A 23,225-nucleotide genomic window follows, 5' to 3' on the forward strand; every position below is an offset into this window, starting at 1 on the left:
AGCAAGTTGTAGCGTTTAATTCCGCGGGGCCGCCCAAACTTATCACCCTTCATTTCAACATGGTGGGCTGCCCTGTTGCTGAAACCCTCTCAAGCGGTTCCAGACATCTGACAACAGCCACATTTATTTATTGACTTCATTTCGCTTACAGGGCAGCCTTTACAGCTCCCTTGAGTGATACAGAGTTAATGTAGAACTGTTCATTGCTCGTGAGTGTTTTTTCACTCCTCCTCCTCTACCGCCACCTCCTCTCCCTCCTTTTTAAACTGTTCTTAAGTGTTTAAACACGCGGGTAATGACGTGCTGTTGTGGAAGTGAAAAACCATGTGGGATAAAAAAAGAAAAACATCCATGTGGGCTTTTTCCCCCAAGGAGAGCGCGAACCACCGAGGACGGGATGAGAGCGAGGAAGGCCCTGTTAATCAAAATGAATGAGCACCTCTCAGGGCGCTTGTGTCGACGAGGCCGTGGAAGAGCTCTCAGCCCCCTTTGCTCTGGGAAAGTAGAGCACTGGGTGTAAAGAGAGATCCAGACACTGTGACCAACACAGCTAGTGGCCAACCAAACTCGTACTTCCTGTTTGCATGACCTTCCAGCGTCATGTAGACAGTAGGTCAGAATAAAGAAATATATTTTATTTATTTATTCTTTTAGAGTTGTTAAGCAGTTTAGACAAATCTGGATATTTTTCCCCCAGCTGTTTATTTTAATACTTGCATCTTTTTCAGCCATATACTACTTTTAGCCTTTTCTTCATTTATCTGCTTTCAGCTTTAAAATTGAACAACTTTGAGATAAAAGCTATTTTATGTTATTATTTTTAGCTAGCTGTCTCAAAATCTTTGTTAGCTTATCAATACCTTTACCAAAACAATTTTTTCAAATCATAACTTCTATTTATTTATTTTAAATTATCAAAGCTGCTCATTTGCAGAAATGCGACTATAGCATCTTCTGATATTGAAAAGTACCATTGATCCAAATGAAATATTGATAAAGCCGGCCACTTAATTCACTTAATTAGTTTACTGGTTACAAATGTCAGTGCTTTGCAATAACTGGATTCCAAAAGTGTTGGTACTGTGCTGATGGAATCAAATCAAATCAAATAAATCATCACAGTCCCTGTTGCTTTTACAAACAATAGATGTCAACATTAGCTTAGCAAAGCAATTTTAAACAGAGGGGAAAATATGTTTGCTTTATCCAATAGTAACAAAAGTCAGCTCACCAAATATTACATATGGTGTTCCTTAAGTGAATGTAAAAACATTTAAAACACAAACTGGGGATTAAGTTTACTGTTTTCAGTCATTACCTTAAGCTAAGTTAGCTAGCTGCTGGTGATAGCTTTAGCTTGGACAAATGAGAATGGTGCATTTCGTTTACCCAAGAACAAAATGTTAACAAACATACTAGCAAACATGCCAAAATTTTATAAAAGAAAGACAATTATTGAGTCAAATAACTATTTAAATGTCTAATTATAACAGGAAACTATTTATGTTGGCTTGTCTTCGGCTGACTGAAGAGAAGTCAACTTGGAGGAAGCTCGTCAGAGTTTAATAACCTAAGACTGCCAAATATTAAAAATGATTTTGAGTTAATTAAGTACATCTTGGTAAGACGAGCCACAGCTGCAGAGAGCTTGGATTGCAATGAAGAAAATTGTTGTTACTGAGAAAATAAAAGTGGCTTGATCACAGGTCCTTGAGGTGCTCCAAACTGAACTGGTTCCTGCTGACCATCATACAGAGCTAAACCAGAATACGGCTCGTCATTAAATTGCCATTAGTAAGAAGCAACCATTTCTGCTTTCATAGATAGCATTTTTGCAGCAGAGAATCAGCTGTAGCTGTTTTTAATCGAAAGGAATTTAAGACAAGACAAAATAAACACAAGTGAAGTACGAGCTACAGTTTTTTAGCCAAGATAGTACGACAAAAAAATATGAGCAAAAAGGAAATCGCATTAACTTGGAATAAAAGAGGAGACATTAAAGTCGTCATTTCATTAAAAGAGCCATAATTATTGGTGGCTACAGCTTACATAACCCTACAGTTATTATTGCATAGCAGCCTTCAGCCTTTTGAGGATTATCATGTTTTTGCTGTTTTTCCCTTTTTAGCTGATTGAATTTAGGCCCTCTCTGTCTCCTCTCCCTACTGTTGCTCCTACCGCGTTTCACAGAACGCCTTCAACTCAGCAGCTTTTTCAAATTTGGGGCTTGCGACACTCAGCCAAAAGCCGCAAATTACCCCCCTCTAGCAGCAGCGAATTAGGAACAATTTTGTGTTAGCTATAAAAAAGCGAGGGAGAGAGAGAGAAGTGAGGGGAAAATATAGCTTACACCAGGGACCACCAACAGAGGCAACATGGGATGAGCGGCTCGTCGGCCGACAGTTTGGGTGGCAGGGCGGTGCTAGAAAGCAGCCTCAGTGATCTTCAGAGCAATCAATCCTATCATATCACATCTACATAGTACGGCACAACATCCATTACCAAACACAAAGGCCTGAATTAGTGGATTTATGTTGCTGTTACAGGATGTTTGCAGGCCTGTGAATTGGCTTTACAGTTCCCTGAGCACACAGAGACCTGCAGCAATGACACTGACAGCCTCACAGCACCTTACGGCACCTTACAGCCTTATTCACTCCAGCGACACCGAAGGGGAAAGGATCCATATGAGGTGACAATTCACCGCCTGGAATTTTCATTCTCCCTTTCGAAGAGGGTGGGATTTTTGATTTCCCTCCACTATGCGGTTGGTCCTCAACTCAGGGCATTAATGTAAAAAGGGGGTCTTTTTCTTGTTTCTTACAAAGCGTGAGGTTTGGCATGCCCACTTAATCTGCTTCCCTTGAGCCAATCCATGTTTTTCCCATTCTGGCACCCTTTTCTACTCCCTTTTAAAATCCATTTCCAAGTTGTAATATGCCACTGCAGACGTTATTGAAGGGAGGAAAAACCAAATGTAATGGGGGAGAGCGGTATAGAGAAAAAGAGCAGACGGAGAGGGAGAAAGAGAGGTTTCCAACTATTAACTGGCTAGCGTACCCTGCTCTTCATAGCGATGCCTGGTGTGGAAGGCAGACCACTTTGTCTTCCACGGAGATCAGACGGAGCGGGCGGGCTGCAGCCAGGTTGGGGTTACTGACTCTCATTAGGTTTACACCGACCACCGGGACTCTGACTGCGCGACTGTAACATGAGCCTGCACGGTTATAACCTGACCCCTCTCTGACACACCTTAGCCCTGATGTTAATTGTGCTTCCTGCTCCCTTTTTTTGATTAAATGACACCGAGTCTTTAAGTCTTTGTTTGTACGGCTAATGGCTCTCATTTAGTGCAGTAAGTGGTTCAGGGGCTGTTGTGGGTGACATCACACTGATCTGAGGCCTGTAAAGGGTGAGCGTTTCTCGTGGTAAGCTGACTTCTACCTGCAGCGCATACCTCACACGCTGACGCCAAGCCGGCACGTGTTGCTTCAGACACACACCAAAAAAAAAAACATTGGAGAGGGTAATGCCAAGCTGCATGGGCAGGGCAAGGGCATGAGGCCGCCAGCTGGGGAACAGAAGGGCACCAGGAAGGTTGAGAGCAGCACAGGAGGGAGCAAGGCCAAGACTGAGTGCCACCCAGTGAAGCACAGATCGAGTGCTTTGCAGATTTTTTTGGTTTTTTCGAGAACAGATGTGGTAAAAAAGAAAAAGAACGATCTATGTACTGTATAATCCTGAACGCAACTGTGGATTTTCTCAAGATGCCTAATGGGGCAGTGCATTTCCTCCAGATTTTGGCTGACGGAGACAAGCCGAGGTCTGAGGGTAGGAAGAGAATATCTCAGAGGTTTAACATACTTTGGTTTATTTGGAAGTTATTAAACTACAGCGTCCGAGTTTAGCAAGTAACCTAAAGTATTTGAATAAGTCTGTGCTTCAAGGGATCGTTCACTTGCTGTTTGTTTTTCTACCTCTGTGTTTCTCCATCCTTTCCTCTTCTCATTCTGATTTTTATTGTCCCACCACCCCCCTCGACTCACCCACCCCCAGCTGTAGATCTTTTACTCTTTATTTTCTCCCACTCCCTGTGAGCGCGTGGCTGAGGTGTGAGATCATTCTCCTTCTGGGTGGCTTTCCTGCTATATGTCACTGTCATCTGTTGGCACTGAGGCTCGAGGGGGGGTCCCTTTTCCAAAAACACACCGCACTCCGCTTCACCACCCTGAGCATAATAAATTCTTGGGCACGAGACTGGAGAGGGGTGTACCAGCGGAGCAGTGCGTTTTACTGGGCTTGGCTGGGTAACACAAAGACCGGTGAAAGAGAGAGAGAGAGAAAAGGCAGCAAAAGAAGGGTGGAAGATTTATAATTGAATAACTCCCTGAAGCAGGGCAGCGGGGATTGGCCCTGCCAGGAAAAGCAAACGCCAAGGAGCGAGCAAGGCCCATGGAAGTCAGCCATTAAAGTGAGAGGAGAGAAAACCTCAGCTGTGATCCGCTTCAGCAGAAAGGTGTGAGATTTACTAATGATAACTGAAAAACCACAGCACCTAGTAGCCATTCTGTTCACCCCACTCTGAATCTGCACGAAAGAAAAAAAACAAAACTAAAAACACCCCAGTGAAATAACACAAATCACTGACCACTTTATCTGCAACAGTGGATCTACCCGACGCAGAGTTTACATGGCTACGGGGGTAACATTTCCCAAATTAGGTCAATTTGAGCTCATATTTACACTAAAACAAGCGACCCTTGGAAAGAACTCGCACAAGATGAAGGGCACGTTTTGATCCGGCGACCTGACAGAAATATGAAATATAACACTAACGTCGGTTCAACGTGTTCATCCATAGTGAAATTAACCCACTGCAGCCCAAATTCGGACACTTTCTTAACCCACGACTCGTAGGCAGCCTCTTAATAAAGACGCTTATTAAAAGAAACAGCACAGTGTAGGGCAAGAAAAATATTCAAGGGGAATTTATTTCAAATTACGCATTTCAAACAACACAGTCGCATTGTTTTTCCTGTCCTGGCTGAACTCGCAGGGGCTGTCCCAGAATGCACCGCTCACCCCGCTTTCGCTGTGTGGAAGGAGAAGAAGCGAAGGCAGCGAGGCGGGGTGCTCCGCCAATGAGTTTATCTTGCCTGTTTGGCTTGGCGTTTGAGAGCGGAGAACGAAAGCAGGGTACGGCCATGCTGTCAGGCATGAATGGAGTTCTGACCGAATCGACTCACTTTTCCCAGAGAAGCGAGCTCCGCATCAGATACGAGCCGAGATAGCTCCCGACTGGTCATCGGCGTGGAACTGAGCGGAAACTCCTCCGCAGCTGGTGCGACAAGGCACGCAACCGCTGACACGCTGTCACATAGCTGCACATCCACTCATGTGATGAATCATCTTAATATGACACTGATTTAAGTTCTCTGTGGTCCCGTTTAGGGTGCGAAACTCAATCCCCTTGTTTCATAACTCAGAATGACTTTGCAGATTGTATTTAACTCTGAGGTGACCTTATAAAAAGACAGAAAAGAGAGAGAGAAAGGTCTGGCTGAAAGTGGGAAAATCTTGCTGTTAATGATTGAAAAAAAAGAGGTATTACTCGTAGCACGAGTGAAGACTTAATAAAACATGTCACACTTAATGACGCACAAAGGGGAAAAAAGGAGAGTAAAAAAGACTTTAAGCACTGCACTGGCAACTTTTACCTCCCTCAGTATGGAAAACCGATGTGTGTGCACATGAGTATGAGCCCGGGGTGTCTGAATTGCTTATTTTATCAGGTGCACTGGTGCTCTCCCTCCAAAAAAAAGAAAGAAAAAAGAAAGTAAAAGACCCTGACTCTTTCTTCCTGGCTGCCAATCAATCTCTGTGACAGCGTTTGTCTGCTTCACTTTTCTGTTTGGCTCCCCACCAGCAGAACAAGCTTGTTATAAGAAAATGATTTCATGGGGTTATTAGCGTTTCTGTGCCTTAGGAAAAGAATGAGTGTGCGCACACATTCGGGCAGTAAATAAATAAAACTAGAGTAAGAGTAAAAAGGTTTGCACATCCACCCTGGAGCCTGAAGAAGATCCTTTTATGAATGAAGCGCTCCCTTTACAAAAACAGTGTAAGCATTCAATTATTATGCTGGAGCTACTTATGGTTCAGACTACATTTTAGTTCCCTTATCCTTGTAGTCATATAACAATAGAGTTCAGTGAACATACTAAGCATGCGTGTGGCTGTTTATAAGCTGCATCAGTACCTTCTGTGCGAAACAAAAGTGCATAATAAAGCCCCTGTGTTAGCACTTTTGAAGAGTCACCACACTCTAGTAGAGCACAGCACTATTAGAAGCAAAGCACAGATGCTGACTAAAAGTATATATGTGCAGCTGCACGTTTAGCTTTCCAATCAGATAAGTTCTAATAGCAAAAGAGGGCCCCGGTGCATGATAGGAATCTTATGACGGATTAGCTGAACCACAGCTCTTGCCACACTGTTTAAGATTAGCACCAGAAATATTAGACATTTGGTTATAAGAGGAAAAAAAGACAGAAAGAAAAAGCAAAAAACAAAACCTCAGTACAGATTGAATTAAATCTGATCATCCCAAAATGGTAAGACATTTCCTGAATGGAGTGCAGAGAAAGAGGAAGACATGCAGCGCGAGCATGTGCTCTTCCTTTAGGAGTGGGCAGCTTAACAGCTCGCCATCAGGTAACAATCTTTTTATTTGTTTCAGTCCCTCGCTGGGTGCCAAAGCCTGCTAAAGGACTAAGCGTGTGGTGCGATCCATCAGCCCCGTCCAAGAGCTTCAGCGTGGTAATCCATCTAAAGCAGAGTCAGAATAGAATTAAATAAATACTTCCATGCTCTGCAACCCCCGAATTATTTTACTACTGTCATTCTCACTACGAGGCAGCGCCGTGTGCACTTAAATGAAAAGGAAAGGGGAAAATAAATCAGATAATTTGAAATAGCAGAAAATGAGCAGAAATACATATTTTTAGATTTATTCTGTGTACGCGCAGATTGAATCACAGCGTTTCTGCTCAAGCAGAAAGACTGATATATTTATTTTAGCCTCAGATTGGGGTTGATTTAATCAGACTGGGTTTACCTGAGATTTAAAGATTGGAAGACAAATTGGGAATGGAGAAGAAATAATTGGAAAAAAACACAACATTAAAAAAAGAGTGATATCTGATTGATATATTTTCATATTGTGAAACCTGTGAGGTGGAGGATTGTTTTTAGGGGCATTGCTTAAAACGCAGGCAGAATTTATTTATTTCTGTTATTTTTAAAACAGAATTTAAATAAAGTTACTTCTTTAAAACTGTCTAATACTCAAATCGGATTTTTAAAAGTTTTTTTTCTGTAATGTTTCTAAGTAAGACGACAAAACCATGATTATAAAAAGGAAAAAACATAAACTGAATTGAGGAATGTTTGGGAAAACCTCCTGTGTGGAAACTCTGGTCAGTAAATGAGCAGAAAGCCTTTATGAATATCTGACATGAAAATGTGTTGCACACATTTTCTGTGTGTGGTCCTGCAAAATAAGCCAATTATTATTGGCATGTATGTTTTCAGCGTTATGGCTATGAAAACGACACACACACACACACACACACACACACACACACACACACACACACACACCATAGCTTGTATAAATATTATTTATACATATTTATACATATAAATATAAGCTATGCGCTTAGTCTTACTTTAAAAGCTTGGTGTGATTAGAACCTTTCTTATTTCTCTATTAAAGCGCATTAAAAACGAGGCCATCCAAAGTGCCTTCGACCTCGACCCGCCCGTTATTTATTTTAACATCATGTTGATTTTCTCCATTACTTTGAAAAATAATGACATTTCTTATTTAACAAGCCACTGTTCCTTTTAAATATTACATCAGATTATTAAATAAATAATAAAAGATCTTGGAGACCCATAATTAGAAAAAAAAATCCCAAAATTACGAGTGTTACCTTCGCTTGTATTTGATCAGTTATTTAAAGCAGAAGAGAGTCACGTGTTTAAAATGAGAGCGTGTAAGACATAAGGCTAAAAAAGACTGCGCACTGATTTAATGTAGGTCAATTTGACTGCTTACTTTCTCTGCCCCTCTGAACATTACTATGAATAATTTGAATTTAGATAAAAATGAAACCGAGGAATATAAAACCCTTTAAACCCAGAGATAAAAATAATAACAGGTATAACAGCTGTTAGCAAACAAAACCGTGCACGCACATTTAAATGATTTCAAAAAGCATGATTCCTGACATGCATGTGTGCAAAATACAAATTAACGCAAGGTTTAAATACTCAGCTTTATTTCTTTACAGAAAAAAGACGTAAAGGAAACTCGTCATTTAAATATTTAAACAAAAGATGATAATTCATGATCAGGTTTTTTTAAAGGGCGTCTGTTGTTTTTGCCATGAAGTTGGGGAGATCGAGGAAAAGTTTTGAGCATTTCTGCAACATTCTTGTAAAAAAAACAAAAACAGATCCATCCAATTTCCACTGCAAGCATCTGCTCCAAATGTCTCCGTTTACCTGAGAAAATACAAATTAAAGTCCGCTTTAAGGAGAGGGGAGTGGGGGGGATTATTCATCGTTGGTGTGGATGTGTTTGGCCAGGTCGCCGATGCCACGCTGAGTCTGTAGTTTCTGGTACTCCTGGTGTAAACTGAGGAAGTGCGGAGAAGCCGCCGGGTGGAAGAGCGCGGGGGAGACGTATGCGGCGCTGGAGGTCAGAGGAGAGGAATACGCTGTGCACTGTGCCGGGGAGAAAGCGTCGATGCCCGGCTGAGACTGAAGGAAAGCTTTGGCTGACAGGGCGCTGCGCGAGAAGAAGCTGGAGAGAGCCGGCAGGATACTGCTCACAGGTGGGATGGTGGCGGGGCCGCACTGCGAAGGCGCGTGGTGATGGAGGTAGGGGTAAATCTCCAGACTTGGCAGCTGCAGGGCCGCCGTACCGAGCCCGTAGGCGCTGTGTGGAAAGCCGTGGAGCGCGCTGGGCTCCAGGTGCTGTTCTTTGAGCGGGTCGAAGCGAAAATGCTGCCGCTTGAAGCGTTTCCTCCGCCGCAGGAAGCTCCCGTTCTCAAACATGTCGGAGGAGTTGGGATCCAGCGTCCAGTAGTTGCCCTTCCCGGGGTTCCCGGGCTCTCTTGGCATCTTTACAAAACAGTCATTGAGCGAAAGATTGTGTCTGATAGAGTTTTGCCAGGCGGGGAATTTCTCCCGGTAATAAACGAAGCGGTGGCTGATAAAGTCACATATCTCGCTGAGGGTGAGCCGCTTTTTTGGGCTCTGAAGGATGGCCATGGTTATCAGAGCGATGTATGAGTATGGGGGCTTCACCGACGCGGGACCTTTGGTTTTAGGAGCAGGGAGACACGCCGGCGCAGGGCTGAAGGTCTCCCTGTCTTTACTCTGGCTGCTGGACGTCTCCGTGCCGTCTTCGTGCTCGCTTCGCGACTCATCCAAAGGTAAAAGCTGCTCCTCTGCGCTGTCTTTGAGTCCTTCCCCCACCACGTCGATAACAATATCCTCCATGATTTCCAAACCTAATGTCATAGTAGATATCCGCAGTTTTAAAGCCGACACCACCTGGCAACAGGTGGGAGAGCGAGAGCTCTTCTTTCAAAGGCGACGAAAAGATTTTTACGCACGGCCCATCTCCATTCACAAAAACACGATCCGAGAGAAGTCCACTTCCTACTTCAGATTCTCCAAACCGCAAAGCATCTACGCTGATATCCTTTTATTTTCACAGCTTTTAGCGCAAAAAAAAGCGGCCAGGACTGGCTGTGCGTAAAAGTGCGTGCGTCCTCGGAGATGTCCAGCACCATCTGTAAACTCTCCTGCTTTCCTGCTGGTCGGGTGCTTGTGATGTCACGTCGAGGCACGAGGGAAAGGTTCCTGACCAATGAAAACCGCGCAAAGGCGCAAAGACCAAAGAGGCCTATACCAGCCATCCAGCCAGTGCACTCTCATCATCAGCACATCAGTGCCAAGTCCACGCGGACACATCAGAGATCCATCGAGGAAATCAGAGGAAAGATCGTTTGGAGCGGAATAATAAAGTTTCCACGGAAAATTAATTTCACAGATATTGCGTAAAACATTGGCAACTATATAAAAAAAATGCAACAAGTAAGAGTGTTTTTTACACACCAGAAGACGTTAATTGGAGAAAAGTGTGATGCGTGACCTTTTCACGGCTATAAGTTAAAATCACAATTTTGTATGCAAAATATTAAAGTTTGAGTATGTTCTTCGACACTAGAAGCAGTCTTTAATAAACTCTGTATGGAACCTAATGAGATTTGACTCAAAATACAAAGAATTTAAAATATTTTTTATTTGTATTTTTTTCCACTCTTCGTTTTATTTTCCAACTAAAACAGGAAAAGCGATCAAATCTAAAGCACGGTGGTGATGGAAAGTCAGTTTACACCAAAATGACACATTTATATTTCCGAATCTGCCGGCTGACGCCTTGGAGGGAGGATATCAGATTATAATTTAAAGTGTGAGAGGGAAAATCCCCAAACACTTCTCTACGCGAGGCGAGGACTTAAACCCTAATCCCTCTCGAAGTCTCCTGCAGCCGCACTTTATGCACACTTGACTCACAATTACACGTTTTCAGACGTACAACACTGGAATGACTGCTTTTGGGCAGCTGTGAAAATAATAATTTGTTGCCTTGCATGAGCGCCTTCCTTGAATAAACCGATAAGAAGAGACTATGCGCCCTTTATATCTCATATCTTATTTTATTTATTTATGTACGTATATCTATTTTATTCTGAATTTTATTCTGAATTCTTTCGTTTCTCTCAGGGACATATTGCTAGATGTGCCCACGTGTGGAATGCAGGGAGAAACAATATTTGATGTGCAGTCTGCGTAATCTGCTGGGCGAAACTCTACACCGCCTGCTCTCCATTTGAACACCTATAAATCCGTCATAACCTCGCCAGATTATCCTCTTTAATAATGCGCAGCTGAACGCAGACTGGTAATATTGGGATGAAAGTAATAGATTTTCACTTCGCTCAGACATAAAAGAGAAGTGTGGAGAGGAGGGCGCTCTCGGTATTGTTGGGAGGCCTCTGGTTGTTTGTGTTTAATGATGGAGCCCTTTGTTGGGGATTCCCACATTTCCTGCCTCTAATCGTATTGATACCCCGGGGCAGAGGGGAGGCGCGGGGGGAGAAAGAGAGAGACCGGGTCCGGACTGGGTGGGCTATACGGTACCAGCAAAGCTGCAGATGATTTCCCAAATTCATCACGCATGTCTTCACATTGGAAACAGGCCCGAGCGCAATGTGTGGTTTCAATAAGGCGAGAGCGGGAGCGTCAAATCACTACAAAAGCTGAAGGTAGGCCACTCTCAGGGCGGCACGGTTCCCGAGCTTGCACGCGCTGGAGTCACTTATTGGGGGACCGACGGTGGAGGCGACTCTGTCAGATGAACTCAGGTGGCGATGAATGAGTCCCGATATTACAGTGACAAATATGGCCTCCGCTTTTCTTTTCTTTCTTTATTATAAATTAATGTTATTATTTCTGGTAATTGTTTTGTAAGGGTCACCAAAAAAGCTATGCAACATTAAACCCGGGGACCCCTCTATGAAGCCTTTCTTCTTTTCTTTATGATAAAACGCGTAAAATCTGGGAATCAACAAGGCCTTTTAAAAAAATTAAATTACAACCCTGCTATCTAACAAAAACGCCCATTGTACAGATTTTATTTGTCTGTATCGCAGATGAGAAAGTGGGAGATTGAACAGACTCCGAAGGGCCGGTGTAATAACATCATTTGGCAGGAGCTGTGCCGGCGTGGGGGGAGGGGGGGGGTCTCACTGGATCTTTCTTGAACACTGCAAATACGCGCAGGTCAGAAACTGGGTTATGAAACTGTTGCGGGCTCCTTCAGTTAAAATGTTTTCTTATCTCAGTGAAAGCTTCGAGCACTTCACATGATTCAGGGAGTGATAAAAACACCCCCCCCCCCCCTCCCAAAAAAAAAACCAACCTCCGAGCGTGTTTTTCATTGGAAGAGGTTGAAACTGCTTCAAAGAGCTGAGGTTGTTTTCTCACAATGCCCCCCTCTCTCATCTTGATTCCCTTAAAATCTTGGCAGGGCAGTGAACATAATATAACGTGTAATTTAAGGTATCATGAATCATAACTGGATGAAGAGAAAAAGAGAGAAGAAGAAGAGAAAAAAACAGATGTGCTGAGCCAAACACACATCTGATACACACACATACGCACGCTCACACCGTTTAGGGGAGGGCGAGATGTGTAAATTTCACGAGCTGAACTGGTCATTAACACAATATTTACGGGCTGACAAACAGCTCTGTAGCATGCAGGCGGTGATGCAACCTGTTCCCTGCATCTCGTTATCTCAACGCGCTCTTGTCCCTTCAGCCACTCTGCTCAGTGACTGGATCCGTTTACAATGAATGGCACAAGCTATCAGTTACAAGACAGTGGTGCTCTGACTAAGTGCTGACATCTTGTGGTGCAAAAGGGGTAAACTCTTTAGCTACAGGTCATCGACATAATTAGAGAACACAGCCTACAGGAACATAGCAGAAAGAGGGACCCCGCAGACCTCAAAAATGGGGTGGCACACAATCATTTAAATGTGCACGGAGCTCCTGCCTCCATAAACACGGAGCTATAGCTTAAAGCTAGAGGCAGCAATCTAATGAAGATATAATCTGGTGAAAATGTGTTTTAAAAGTATGACAAATACTTTGAAAAATAATTCCTTCCCGCTGTCGCCAAGTACTTGCCCATAGGGAAGTTGTTTGATTATTGGGGGTCCTTTGTAATATTGCAGGGTTCTTACTAAAACATTAGCAAAGTGGTTGTGATTTGGTGCTATATAATTAAAATTGCTTAGAATTGAATTGAACTGTATTGTCAGTGTCTCTGTTGGGATGTGCTCCAGACCCCCATCAGGGACCTCGAATTGGATAAGTGGAAGAAAATGGATGGGCATGAGTGTCCTCATAAACACACACCTGTTGTTCTCACTCTCGCTCGTTCTCTCCTGTTGCCCTCTGCTCCTCAGGGGGTTTTCTGTGTCTGTTGGAAGTTGATCATCTCTTGCACTCCTACCTCTCTTCATCCTTTCACACAGACTACTGAATTCTACCAATAATGTCACTCTTTTGTGGTGATAAATAAATATACGGTAAGAGGTACTTTCAACTGTCCCCTTAATGCCCGAGGGGTTGTCACGGCAGATGGATCCGCATGTTTGATTTGGCACGGCTTTTATGCTGACACAACCCCCCCATTTATCTGGGTCTGTGACCCCACTGAGGTTGAGCTTGTGTCTCCTCCTGAAATTGAACCAGGGCTAACCACAGAAGCACCAATAAAATCAATCATAAAATATATATACAATATAATAAAGCTATAACTGTATGAATAGATTGTGTATTTGAGTTCTAGTTAAAGAAAAAAGCTTTGAGTGTTTAGTTAGAGTAGAGAGCAATAAGTCCATTTAGCATTTACCAACCCTAGAACTGTGTCCTGAATGTCTGTTGGACATTATGCATCACATTAACCACAATACTGTTAAAAGTATGCAGTCCTATGGATGGAAACTCTGCATTCACTCTTCAAATGTTTTCCTGAATTGCTCTGACTTGAATGAATGCTCTGTAGAGTTCCACTCAATTATATTTTAAAGAGAAACACAAACCCAGCTCGTCTCTGTGCTGTATGAGCAGACTCTTCAAAGGCTTACCTTTATTCTACTTTAGAGGTCTAAGTCATCATTAACTCTCACTCTGAACCCAGTTTCCCTAAAAACACCCTGAGACAGAACAGCGATCAACAAATTTAACTGAACTAGTGGTAACATTTTATAATACAGCCAGGAGGTAAAAGTGTAATCAACCCTGTAATTAAATGGAATTTCAGTGTATTTTATTTGAAATTAATTATATTTAGCTACAAATACTTAAAGAATACAGAGGTAACTGGGCAGTTTTTACAGAAAACAAATGAATAATTATAGTGTAAGTAAAGTACTGCAAAAATAATTTTAGGTAGTGTGCAATTTTATGGTAATTTCTTCCAGAAAAACAAGCAATATTTCCCTATTTTATATCACAAATATACTTTTTGGGTCACAGGATGTATTATTGGAGCCGATTAATTTTGTCTCTTTATGTTTTTTTCTTTTCTTTTTGCAGATTTGTTTAATATGCATTGTCTTGATTTGCTCGATGATGTTTTATTATTCAATTATCCTTTTATTTGATCAATGTAAATGTGATAAGGACTGTTCTACCTTACCGACTTCCAAAAATAAATAAATAAATAATGTAAAGATTTGCAGGCCTATGTGACCTTATCATGATGGAGCCAAGTCTAACAGTTTTTTTTTCCTTTCACAATAAACTGTTTGAACATAACTGTGAAAAAAAGTAGAGGTAAGCAGTGTCTGTGAAATACCTGGAAGTTAGATAAGATAAGCCACTCCACATGGGCTGCGCCCTTAACAGCGTATTTAAAATGGGGAGATATTGCTTGTTTTTGCTTTTTGTACTTAAAATTACTTAAAGACTACTTTAATTAACCTACAGTATATTTGCAAATATAATTTCTTTGTTTCCTGTAAAATTCTGACTTGTTACCCCCTTATTCTGGTGGACCTGTCTTTAAGTATTTGTATGTAAATAATAATAAATTATAATATCAAATAAAATACATTGAAATTCCATTGACTTACAGAGAAGTTACAGCTTTTAGCTTATTATAAAGTGTTGTCAGATTAATACAGTTAAAACTGAGTCTCTCACTACAATGAAAAGCCAAAAACAGCCGCTGCCATTAGCAAACTGATTTGTAGCGAGCTCAACACCTCATTAAAACAATTTACTGGCTTCAGTAACAATAAAACCTCCTTTGATTTTCTGAGCTTTTATGGCATCCAGCTTCTGTAACTTTACAGTTTGGAAGTTATGCACACAGATCTCGATATACATCAGTTTTTCTGACCATTTTGGAAAAACAGAGCCTTTCTGTGTGGAGTTTGCATGTTGCATGTACTCCAGCTTCCTCTCAGAGTTAAGAAGACATGCTTGTTATTTTAACTGGTGAGTGTAAATTAGCCACAGGTGAGTTTGGGAGAGTGTACAGTTGCCTGTCTCACTTATTCAGCCCTGCGACAGATTGGCAACCTGCTCAGGGAGCATCCAGTTTCTGTGACAGCTGGGATAACCTCCAGGCTCCAAGACCCTAAAATGGACAAGCAGTTAAAAAAGTGACTAAATGAATGGACACATATAACTCCAATTAACATTCACAGTGATTACTGTGTGATTACAGATTGACTGAAAACTGTGTACCCTATCCAGAAAGAGATGGATGGAGTTTCTTGAAATGTCCAATAGAGGGCGCTGTTACACCAGAAATGTTTTACATCAAGTTCCAGGCGTCTGAAACTGGGTTGCCACAAGGCCTTCATTCAATTCTACATTTATTTCTCTGTTTACATTTAGGGCCACAAGTGGTGTGGGAATTCTTTCAGCGTGCTGTCGAGTGGAGCGTGTGCCATGTAAGACGGAGTAACACGCTGCACCTCGGTCAGAGTGTCAGAATGCATCAGTGCTCTGCTAAACTAAGTGAACTAAGTGTTCTTCTGGTATTCTTTGACTCAGAAAACTGCTGTGCTCGGCCAAATGCCTGTGGAAGACAGGGTTGACATTTCCTACATTATTTTTTATTGAGTCTGACAGTAGCGGTTTGTCTGAAGTGTAGTGTTCGCCCCTGAGCCGCTGTGCGGAGAGGCCCAAGGATGGAAAGAATGTAGATGTAGTGCTTTAAGGCTCAGCAGGTACCATGTTGAGTGATAGTCAGAGGTCAGGATGCTGGCTGGAGCAGCTAGCAAGCTATTAGACTGTAATGAGAAGTCACAGGAGAGCTTTTGCTGGGTTTGTCCCGCCTGTCTGCTTGGCTGCCTTCACAGTCTCAAGTGGATGATGAAGAGAGATACTCTGGCGCAGTTTAAGACCTACAGCAGCAATGCAAAAAATATACAACACATTACTGCTCTGCTTGAACTCTTTCACTTCCCATCTGAGGTTGGCCTCAGATGTGATGCTAATCTTTAACTGTCATCATTTGGACTGGCACTGCTTTGGCAACTTGTTTGTACTTGTCTGAAAGGGACAAGGATGTATTTCACTGGAAAAAAAAATATGAATGTGGTATGAAGAGAGTTTGCTTGGATAAAAATCTCCTGAGAAATAAAACAAAAAGACAACATCTCGGCTGGAGGGATGTGTGATGTAAGCGGGCAGATGGCAGAGAGCCTGGGCAAAGATACTTCAGAATCCAGCGTATAAACACGCTCGGCCAAGCTGCAGCCGCACACTTTCTTTCATGAGGTTTTCCGAAGACGGGATGTGAGAAATCTCAGAGGTTGGTGGGAGCAGACCACCTGGTTTTGGTAATCCTTGAAAAACACAAGCGTGAGATGGTTTGCTTACACTGAAACTCGGCACAGCCAGTTTTCTCCATTTACTCACAGGGCAAAGATTTTCCAAACAGCTGCGGTGAACAGAAAAGGAAAAGGGGAACTTAAAAAGTGTTCTCCAATCAGAGCTCTAAAGCCCCATATACTTCATACTAATTTTGGGGTTTTCTATCCTTTAAAATAACATATGTGCGACAGTAACACTTTTCTAAATAAGGAAATGTAGCATATGTCAGAGCTCTTGGTGTGACATGAAAGCATGAGTGTAAATTATTCTCTGACATCTGAAGCAAGTGGTTTAAGAACCTGCACTCACCCCCACTTGCTCCATTGTGCATGAAGAGGCCCTGCACAGCAACTGGTCCCTTGACACCCTGGGGTCATGACCCCTGGTGGCTCAGATGTGTATTTAGAAGTCAGGCTGCTACTCTGAGGGCCTCAAACGTACACTCCTCTCCTCGTAATCCATCAACACCCCTCTGACAGAGAAACCGTGAACACTTGTGCGTTCTTGTCATGAACTCCTACAGAACATTAAAGATTAAAACAACGGCATACTTTTTTATATCAACCATTTCTGAAATCAGCCATCACATTTTCATAACTTCTCCAGCTACATGTCCAGAGACTCATACGCACGTTGCAGGAGTGGTTTTAGACAGACACCAAAGCCAAAACCTAAAACCTTCAGCCGTGACACTAAACACATTCCAGGGGTGAGTCCCACTGGACAAGTTCAACGCTGACAGACACATTCTTCCATCGGAGTCACATCAGCAAACCCAGCTGGGCTCTCTTTTCAAGCCCGTGACCTTTCCGACATCCTTGGATAGCAACAGCGCTGCCACTAAAACACAGGTGTGGATGGATTGAGATACAGGGCCTCTGTTCCAAGTTTTGCCCACAGGTTTTTCAAACCTAATGTGTTGAGCATGTTATTTTTGTTGGAATGGGACCATTTGCTTTGGAAACGTGTAGGAGACGTGGGATGACAAACGACATTTGGCTCTAGTTTTCATTCAGCTGTCTGTTGAATAATGCCGATCTAGATGCGCAGTACAACACTACACATTGCACGGATGATGTAAGACACAAGTCTTTTGTTGAGTTTACCAGCATTTGGCAGAAAAGGCTAATGGAAGATCACCTTGCTCTGATTTAATAGCAGTGGCCTCACAAGCTTCATACAAGCAAACGTGCAAGTGTTTGGAGTGTGTGAAATTATTCTCTTATGGATTGACCATAACAAGTCTTACATTTCAGGCAGCTGCAGACAAAAATAGACCAAATGATTGCTGAGTGTGACTGTCACTTTTATCAGCTGAATGCTAAGCTTTGTTAAAATGTTTTACACCTAGCTGATATTACACAAGTTAGCTAAGTCAGCTAATTGTAGCTAAGGTGTGTTATGAGTATGCTACGGCAAACTGTTAATCCTGTTTACATGGACAAGAACTGAAAGCTGGTCTTTGAAGTAATGCTGGATACTGTGTTATAGGAATTCTCATAGATATTAGCTATACGTCAAAAAGTATCTAAAAAGAGCAGAACGTTTCCTGAAAGCCCACTTGAGCCTGGTTAATAACTCTTGATCCCTACGATAAATAGATATTAAAAAACATTTTTACATTGTGGTACAAAAAATGAGGTTAGTCTCTATGAATAACATCAGTTCTTCATAACAACTGTACGTGACGAGAGAAATTCTAGTATTTTATAGAGCTGTTAGTGCTAATTAGCATGTACATGGGTGTTGCATCCATAAAACTGATGAATGCAGAATCATAAAAAAAATATGAAGCTTTTGCAAAACTCTATCTAGTCCTGTGAAAGACCAAGTACACCCGTACTGATTCTGTAGGAATTAGGATGGTAAGTAGCAGCCAGGTGCTGATCATCTGATTTTCTCCATTAATTAGCCGTCAATAAATGTCAGCGCCTCAATAAAAGCAGCACAATTCAGGTGTGTGTTAAATGCGTTAAATGCGTTAAAATGCCACAGTCTTTCCAGGAATGGATGTCCCAGCAAACTGACCCCAATGGTAGACCATGCAATGCTGAGAGAGACTGCAAAGAACCCAAGAGTGATATCTCAGACTCTGTCAGTCTGTTACATATTAAATGTCATGACAATGCAAATGGAAAAAGACTAAACAAGTATGGCTTGTTTCCCAGGAGGAAACAGCCCAGGTTTGCAAAGAATTTGAATTCTAAAGGTTTGAATCAGAATAAACCACAGCACTTCAGTTTTGACTCAGGAGACAGACAACCTCTCTACTTTTAAGTAGGGCTGTCAATGTTAACATGTTAGATTTATGCAATAAAAATTTGTTTTAACGCATTTAACTCAATCTGGACTGCAGAATGGACAAACTTTGGACAAACTGCCCGAAATGCATTGACAGAGACATTTCAGGGATTTTGAGATGGGTTAATTGCGTTAAACAGACCTCAACTCATTATATATGTTGCAGTGAAACCATAAGAGAGGTGTGCATTAAAGAAAATGTCCACAAACCTCAATGAACTGAAGGAATCTTTTAAAAAAGACCAAACAACCATATGAGAGTCACACAGAAAACCATTACTTAAAGTTATTGCTGCTAAAGGTTTACCCACCTCTGGATTTGTGTAAATATTAATGTTCAAAAATATAAACAGTAACATGGATATTAAGGTATTCTTTTAATGGTAGGGTAAGTAGTAAGATCATTTTGGAACAGACAATCCTGTGTCGCTGATTCAATTGTTGTGCTTGTATTTTTCAGAAACTGATGTTTTGATTTTGTGACAACACCCAAAGTCTTTTCTCTGTATCAGTACAAGTCCCGCTTTTCACCATCCCAAAGCTTAAAGACCCACTTATCCTTGTTATACGCAAGTCCATTAAATTCTAGTGAAATGTTAGGTCCATCCATTTTTTCCATTTTCATCCGCTTTGTCCGGGGCCGGGTCGCGGGGGCAGCAGCCTAAGCAAAGAGGCCCAGACCTCCCTCTCCCCAGCCACCTCCTCCAGCTTATCCGGGGGAATACCAAGGCGTTCCCAGGCCAGCCGAGAGATATAATCTCTCCAGCGTGTCCTGGGTCTGCCCCGGGGCCTCCTCCCGGTGGGACATGCCTGGAACACCTCACCCAGGAGGCGCCCAGGGGGCATCCTTGTCAGATGCCCGAACCACCTCAGCTGGCTCCTTTCGATGTGGAGCAGCAGCTGCTCTACTCTGAGCCCCTCCCGGATGGCCAAACCTCTCACCCTATCTCTAAGGGAGAGGCCAGCCACCCTTCGGAGGAAGCTCATTTCTGCCGCTTGTATCCGCGATCTCGTTCTTTCGGTCACTACCCACAGCTCGTGGCCATAGGTGAGGGTAGGGACGTAGATCGACCGGTAAATTGAGAGCTTCGCTTTTACACTCAGCTCCCTCTTCACCACGACGGACCGGTGCAGCGTCTGCATTACTGCAGCTGCAACCCCAATCCGTCTGTCGATCTTTGGCTCCCTTCTCCCATCACTCGCGAACAAGACCCCGAGATACTTGAACTCCTCCACTTGGGGCAGGAACTCATCCCCGACCCGGAGTGGGCACTCCACCCTTTTCCGGCTGAGAACCATGGCCTCAGATTTGGAGATGCTGATCCTCATTCCCGCTGCTTCACACTCGGCTGTGAACCGCTCCAGTGCGAGCTGGAGGCCCTCACCCGATGAAGCCAACAGAACCACATCATCTGCAAAAATCAGAGATGAGATTCTGAGGCCACCAAAGCGAAAGCCTTCCGCCACTTGGCTGCGCCTAGAAATCCTGTCCATAAAAATTATGAACAGAACCGGAGACAAAGGGCAGCCCTGGCGGAGCCCATCACCCACCGGGAACGAGTCCGACTTATTGCCGGCAATGCGAACCAAGCTCTTGCAACGGTTGTATAGGGATTGAATGGCCCGTAGCAATGGGCCAGACACCCCATATTCCCGCAACACCTCCCACAGGACACCCCGAGGGACACGGTCGAATGCCTTCTCTAAGTCCACAAAACACATGTAGACTGGTTGGGCAAACTCCCATGCACCCTCAAGTATCCTGGAGAGGATAAAGAGCTGGTCCAGTGTTCAGTGCATTGTTCCTCCTGTATCCGAGGTTCGACTAACGGACGAACTCTCCTTTCCAGCACCCTGGCATAGACTTTCCCAGGGAGGCTGAGGAGTGTGATCCCCCTGTAGTTAGAACACACCCTCCGGTGTGTAACCGGAGGGTGAAATGTTATGTGTTTATTTTAATCTGTTTGTGTGCAGGAGTGAAACCATGAAAGTTGTCCCTTTTAAATGGCGTGTGAACTCTTACCAAGGTGTCTCGAGCAGTGTTAGCCAACAAATCACTTGATGTGTGCTTGCAGTGTGTCACGGTGCCAATGATCAATGAGGGGATCTCTGATGACAGACCCGCTGCAGCTTCCCTTTCTCTTTCCTGGGGATAAGTGTCCAGTGATGGGAAATCCAGGTCACCTGCCTACTCAGCCCCCCACACAGACCAAAATGCAAGCATGTGACTGCTCACGTAGACACCCTATAAACATACACACAGGCATTTGCACAAACAGCTACCATGAGAATTGTGGGACCTATAAACTTGGCCAGAAACGCTTGAAAAATTCCTTCATCAGTGATTAAGTAACAGCTATAACTGATGCCCGTGGGTGTAGCTCTTTGTCATTGTGACGTTGGAATCCCAAAGAGAAAGTGTAACAAAGGGCAAGCACGTTCTGACAAGTCCTGTGTGTTGGCATAAGTACTAAATATTGTTAACCAGCTTCCTCAGAAACAACAGCTGTCTTTAGCTAGAGTGAAAACTATTTATGAGCAGCCAAGACAGCTTATTGACTGTAGGCTTTAAAGATGGAATGCATTTTGTTTGGTGTGTGTGTGGGAAAAAATGGTGAGCTATTAAAAGACTAAAGATATGCCGATTACAGCGAGTGTTTTTCTCAAAGGCTCTGGTGTCTGTGCTTATTGTTGCCGGTCCAACAAACCGACCAGCCAAGAAAAACAAGTATGAAACAGAGGAATGTTTATGTTTTCTAACTTTGCCTTTCAAGCTGTGAAATGGTCAAACAGATTCCTGTTTTTAAGGAGAAAATCTTTATTGCTATTGGCTTCATCTGATAATTTTACACTGGAGTCAGGAGGAATTCGGAGGACGGGGGTGGCGTCCAGGACAATACTAATAATGGTTTAAAGTAGATTTTGTGAACCACACATAACAGGACTGTAAGCTTCTCACGTGCTATCTTCAGGACCAATGTAAACTCTGATGTGATTGTGACACATCAAATCTGTCATGAAATCAGTCACCTTTTTTAGGGTGTAACAAACAACTACTGCTGCTATGTTGCCGCCAGCTAGCTGACAAGACGAAAGGTTTGAGTCAATCCACATTTACAAGTGATGGCAAACACAAACTAGTACTAGAAAATGTCTTCTCGTGAGAGAAACCCTGGCTCCAAAAAGATATATATATATATATATAATGTCTGTCTGCCTGTCTCCCGCTCACTCTTGCTTCATGTCTGTGGCTTTTCCATTCTCTGATGACATGACTGTGTCTCTCGTCCCGCAGTTTGGCTCGTCCTTCGCTACCTTCCGCCCCGCTCTTTTTCACTCTGGCTCCACCCGGCCTCTCTCTGTCATTCTTCCTGTTCCTGCGTCCCCACCCTATAACCGCCCCCCTGGATCCAGCTCCTCCTCTCCCACATCAAAGGTTCCTATGTGGAAGGTTTGTTCTCCATTCGCTTCCATTTCTTCAGTTGCACATTTTCTTCTGTTTCTGTTTAACAAGTTAATGCATAGAATTTATTTTCTTTTACTTTTTATCACCTGATTAACTCATTCATAACCACATTGCACTGCTTCATTGCAAGTGTTCATCCCCACTTGCTTTGTGTGCATTTTTTTTGGCTTCATCTGCCTCAATGGTTTTACAGTCTGCCAACTGGTAACTGACGAAAACCAAGCAGGGTCAAAGGTCATCAACATATACATGCTCTCTAACACTCGAAAAGGCCTCTGTTCCACACATTCTGACCTGCACACAGTCCTTGATGTACCCATAAAGGCCCCCTCTTTCTGCACTCAGATGAAGGGCATCAAACTGCTGGATAGTGGACAAGTCGTGTGTGCTAATGTTACCACCTACTTCCTGTTTATTAATTCCGCTCACCTCTTCAGGACTGGTCCAAAGCAGGTCAGTATGAGCAGCCTGTGGCTGCAGCGGCAGTCCAGCGAAGAAGGGAACCTCTTGATAGGCTGAGGGAGAGTGAGGCATCACCGGGCTCCCAGGGATATGCTGGGCCATCACATCCTGATGATGGGCAGAGAGCCAGGATGACGCCAGCTAACATCGCTGCCAAGGTAATAGTGAAGTTGATGATACTGAAACACGGGCTGAAGATAGCAATTTGTGTGTACGTCTATACAAATGCATGAATATGTATAAAGTATGGCCTATAGTACAGGGTGGGCCATTTATATGGATAAAACCGTAATAAAATGGGAATGGTTGGTGATATTAAAGTCCTGTTTTTGGCACATTAGTATATGTGAGGGGGCAAACTCCTCAAGATAGGTGGTGACCATGGTGGCCATTTAGAAGTCGGCCATCTTGGATACAACTTTTGTTTTTTCAATAGGAAGAGGGCCATG

General features: G+C 43.1%; 2 protein-coding genes across 2 annotated transcripts in view; one reads left to right on the forward strand and one right to left on the reverse strand.

Moving 5' to 3' along the window:
* Window positions 1-8,342: 8,342 nt before the first annotated feature.
* foxd7 (forkhead box D7) lies at window positions 8,343-9,857 on the reverse strand. The gene has a single exon (XM_005738025.1). The coding sequence runs from the start codon at window positions 9,592-9,594 to the stop codon at window positions 8,623-8,625; it is 972 nt and encodes a 323-aa protein (XP_005738082.1). The 5' UTR covers window positions 9,595-9,857; the 3' UTR covers window positions 8,343-8,622.
* A 12,244-nt stretch (window positions 9,858-22,101) lies between these two features.
* The window catches only part of LOC102198541 (MTSS1-like protein), a 2,567-nt gene continuing 1,443 nt past the window's right edge, over window positions 22,102-23,225 (forward strand). Inside the window, exons 1-2 of the mRNA XM_005738119.1 lie at window positions 22,102-22,299; window positions 22,752-22,934. Of these exons, the coding sequence (XP_005738176.1) occupies window positions 22,120-22,299; window positions 22,752-22,934 (363 nt within the window). The 5' untranslated portion in view covers window positions 22,102-22,119. The remainder of the gene's footprint in view (window positions 22,300-22,751; window positions 22,935-23,225) is intronic.

Source organism: Pundamilia nyererei, unplaced genomic scaffold (genome assembly GCF_000239375.1).
Source record: "Pundamilia nyererei isolate P.nyererei 1_Seehausen unplaced genomic scaffold, PunNye1.0 scaffold00081, whole genome shotgun sequence".
Taxonomy (NCBI): Eukaryota; Metazoa; Chordata; class Actinopteri; order Cichliformes; family Cichlidae; genus Pundamilia; species Pundamilia nyererei.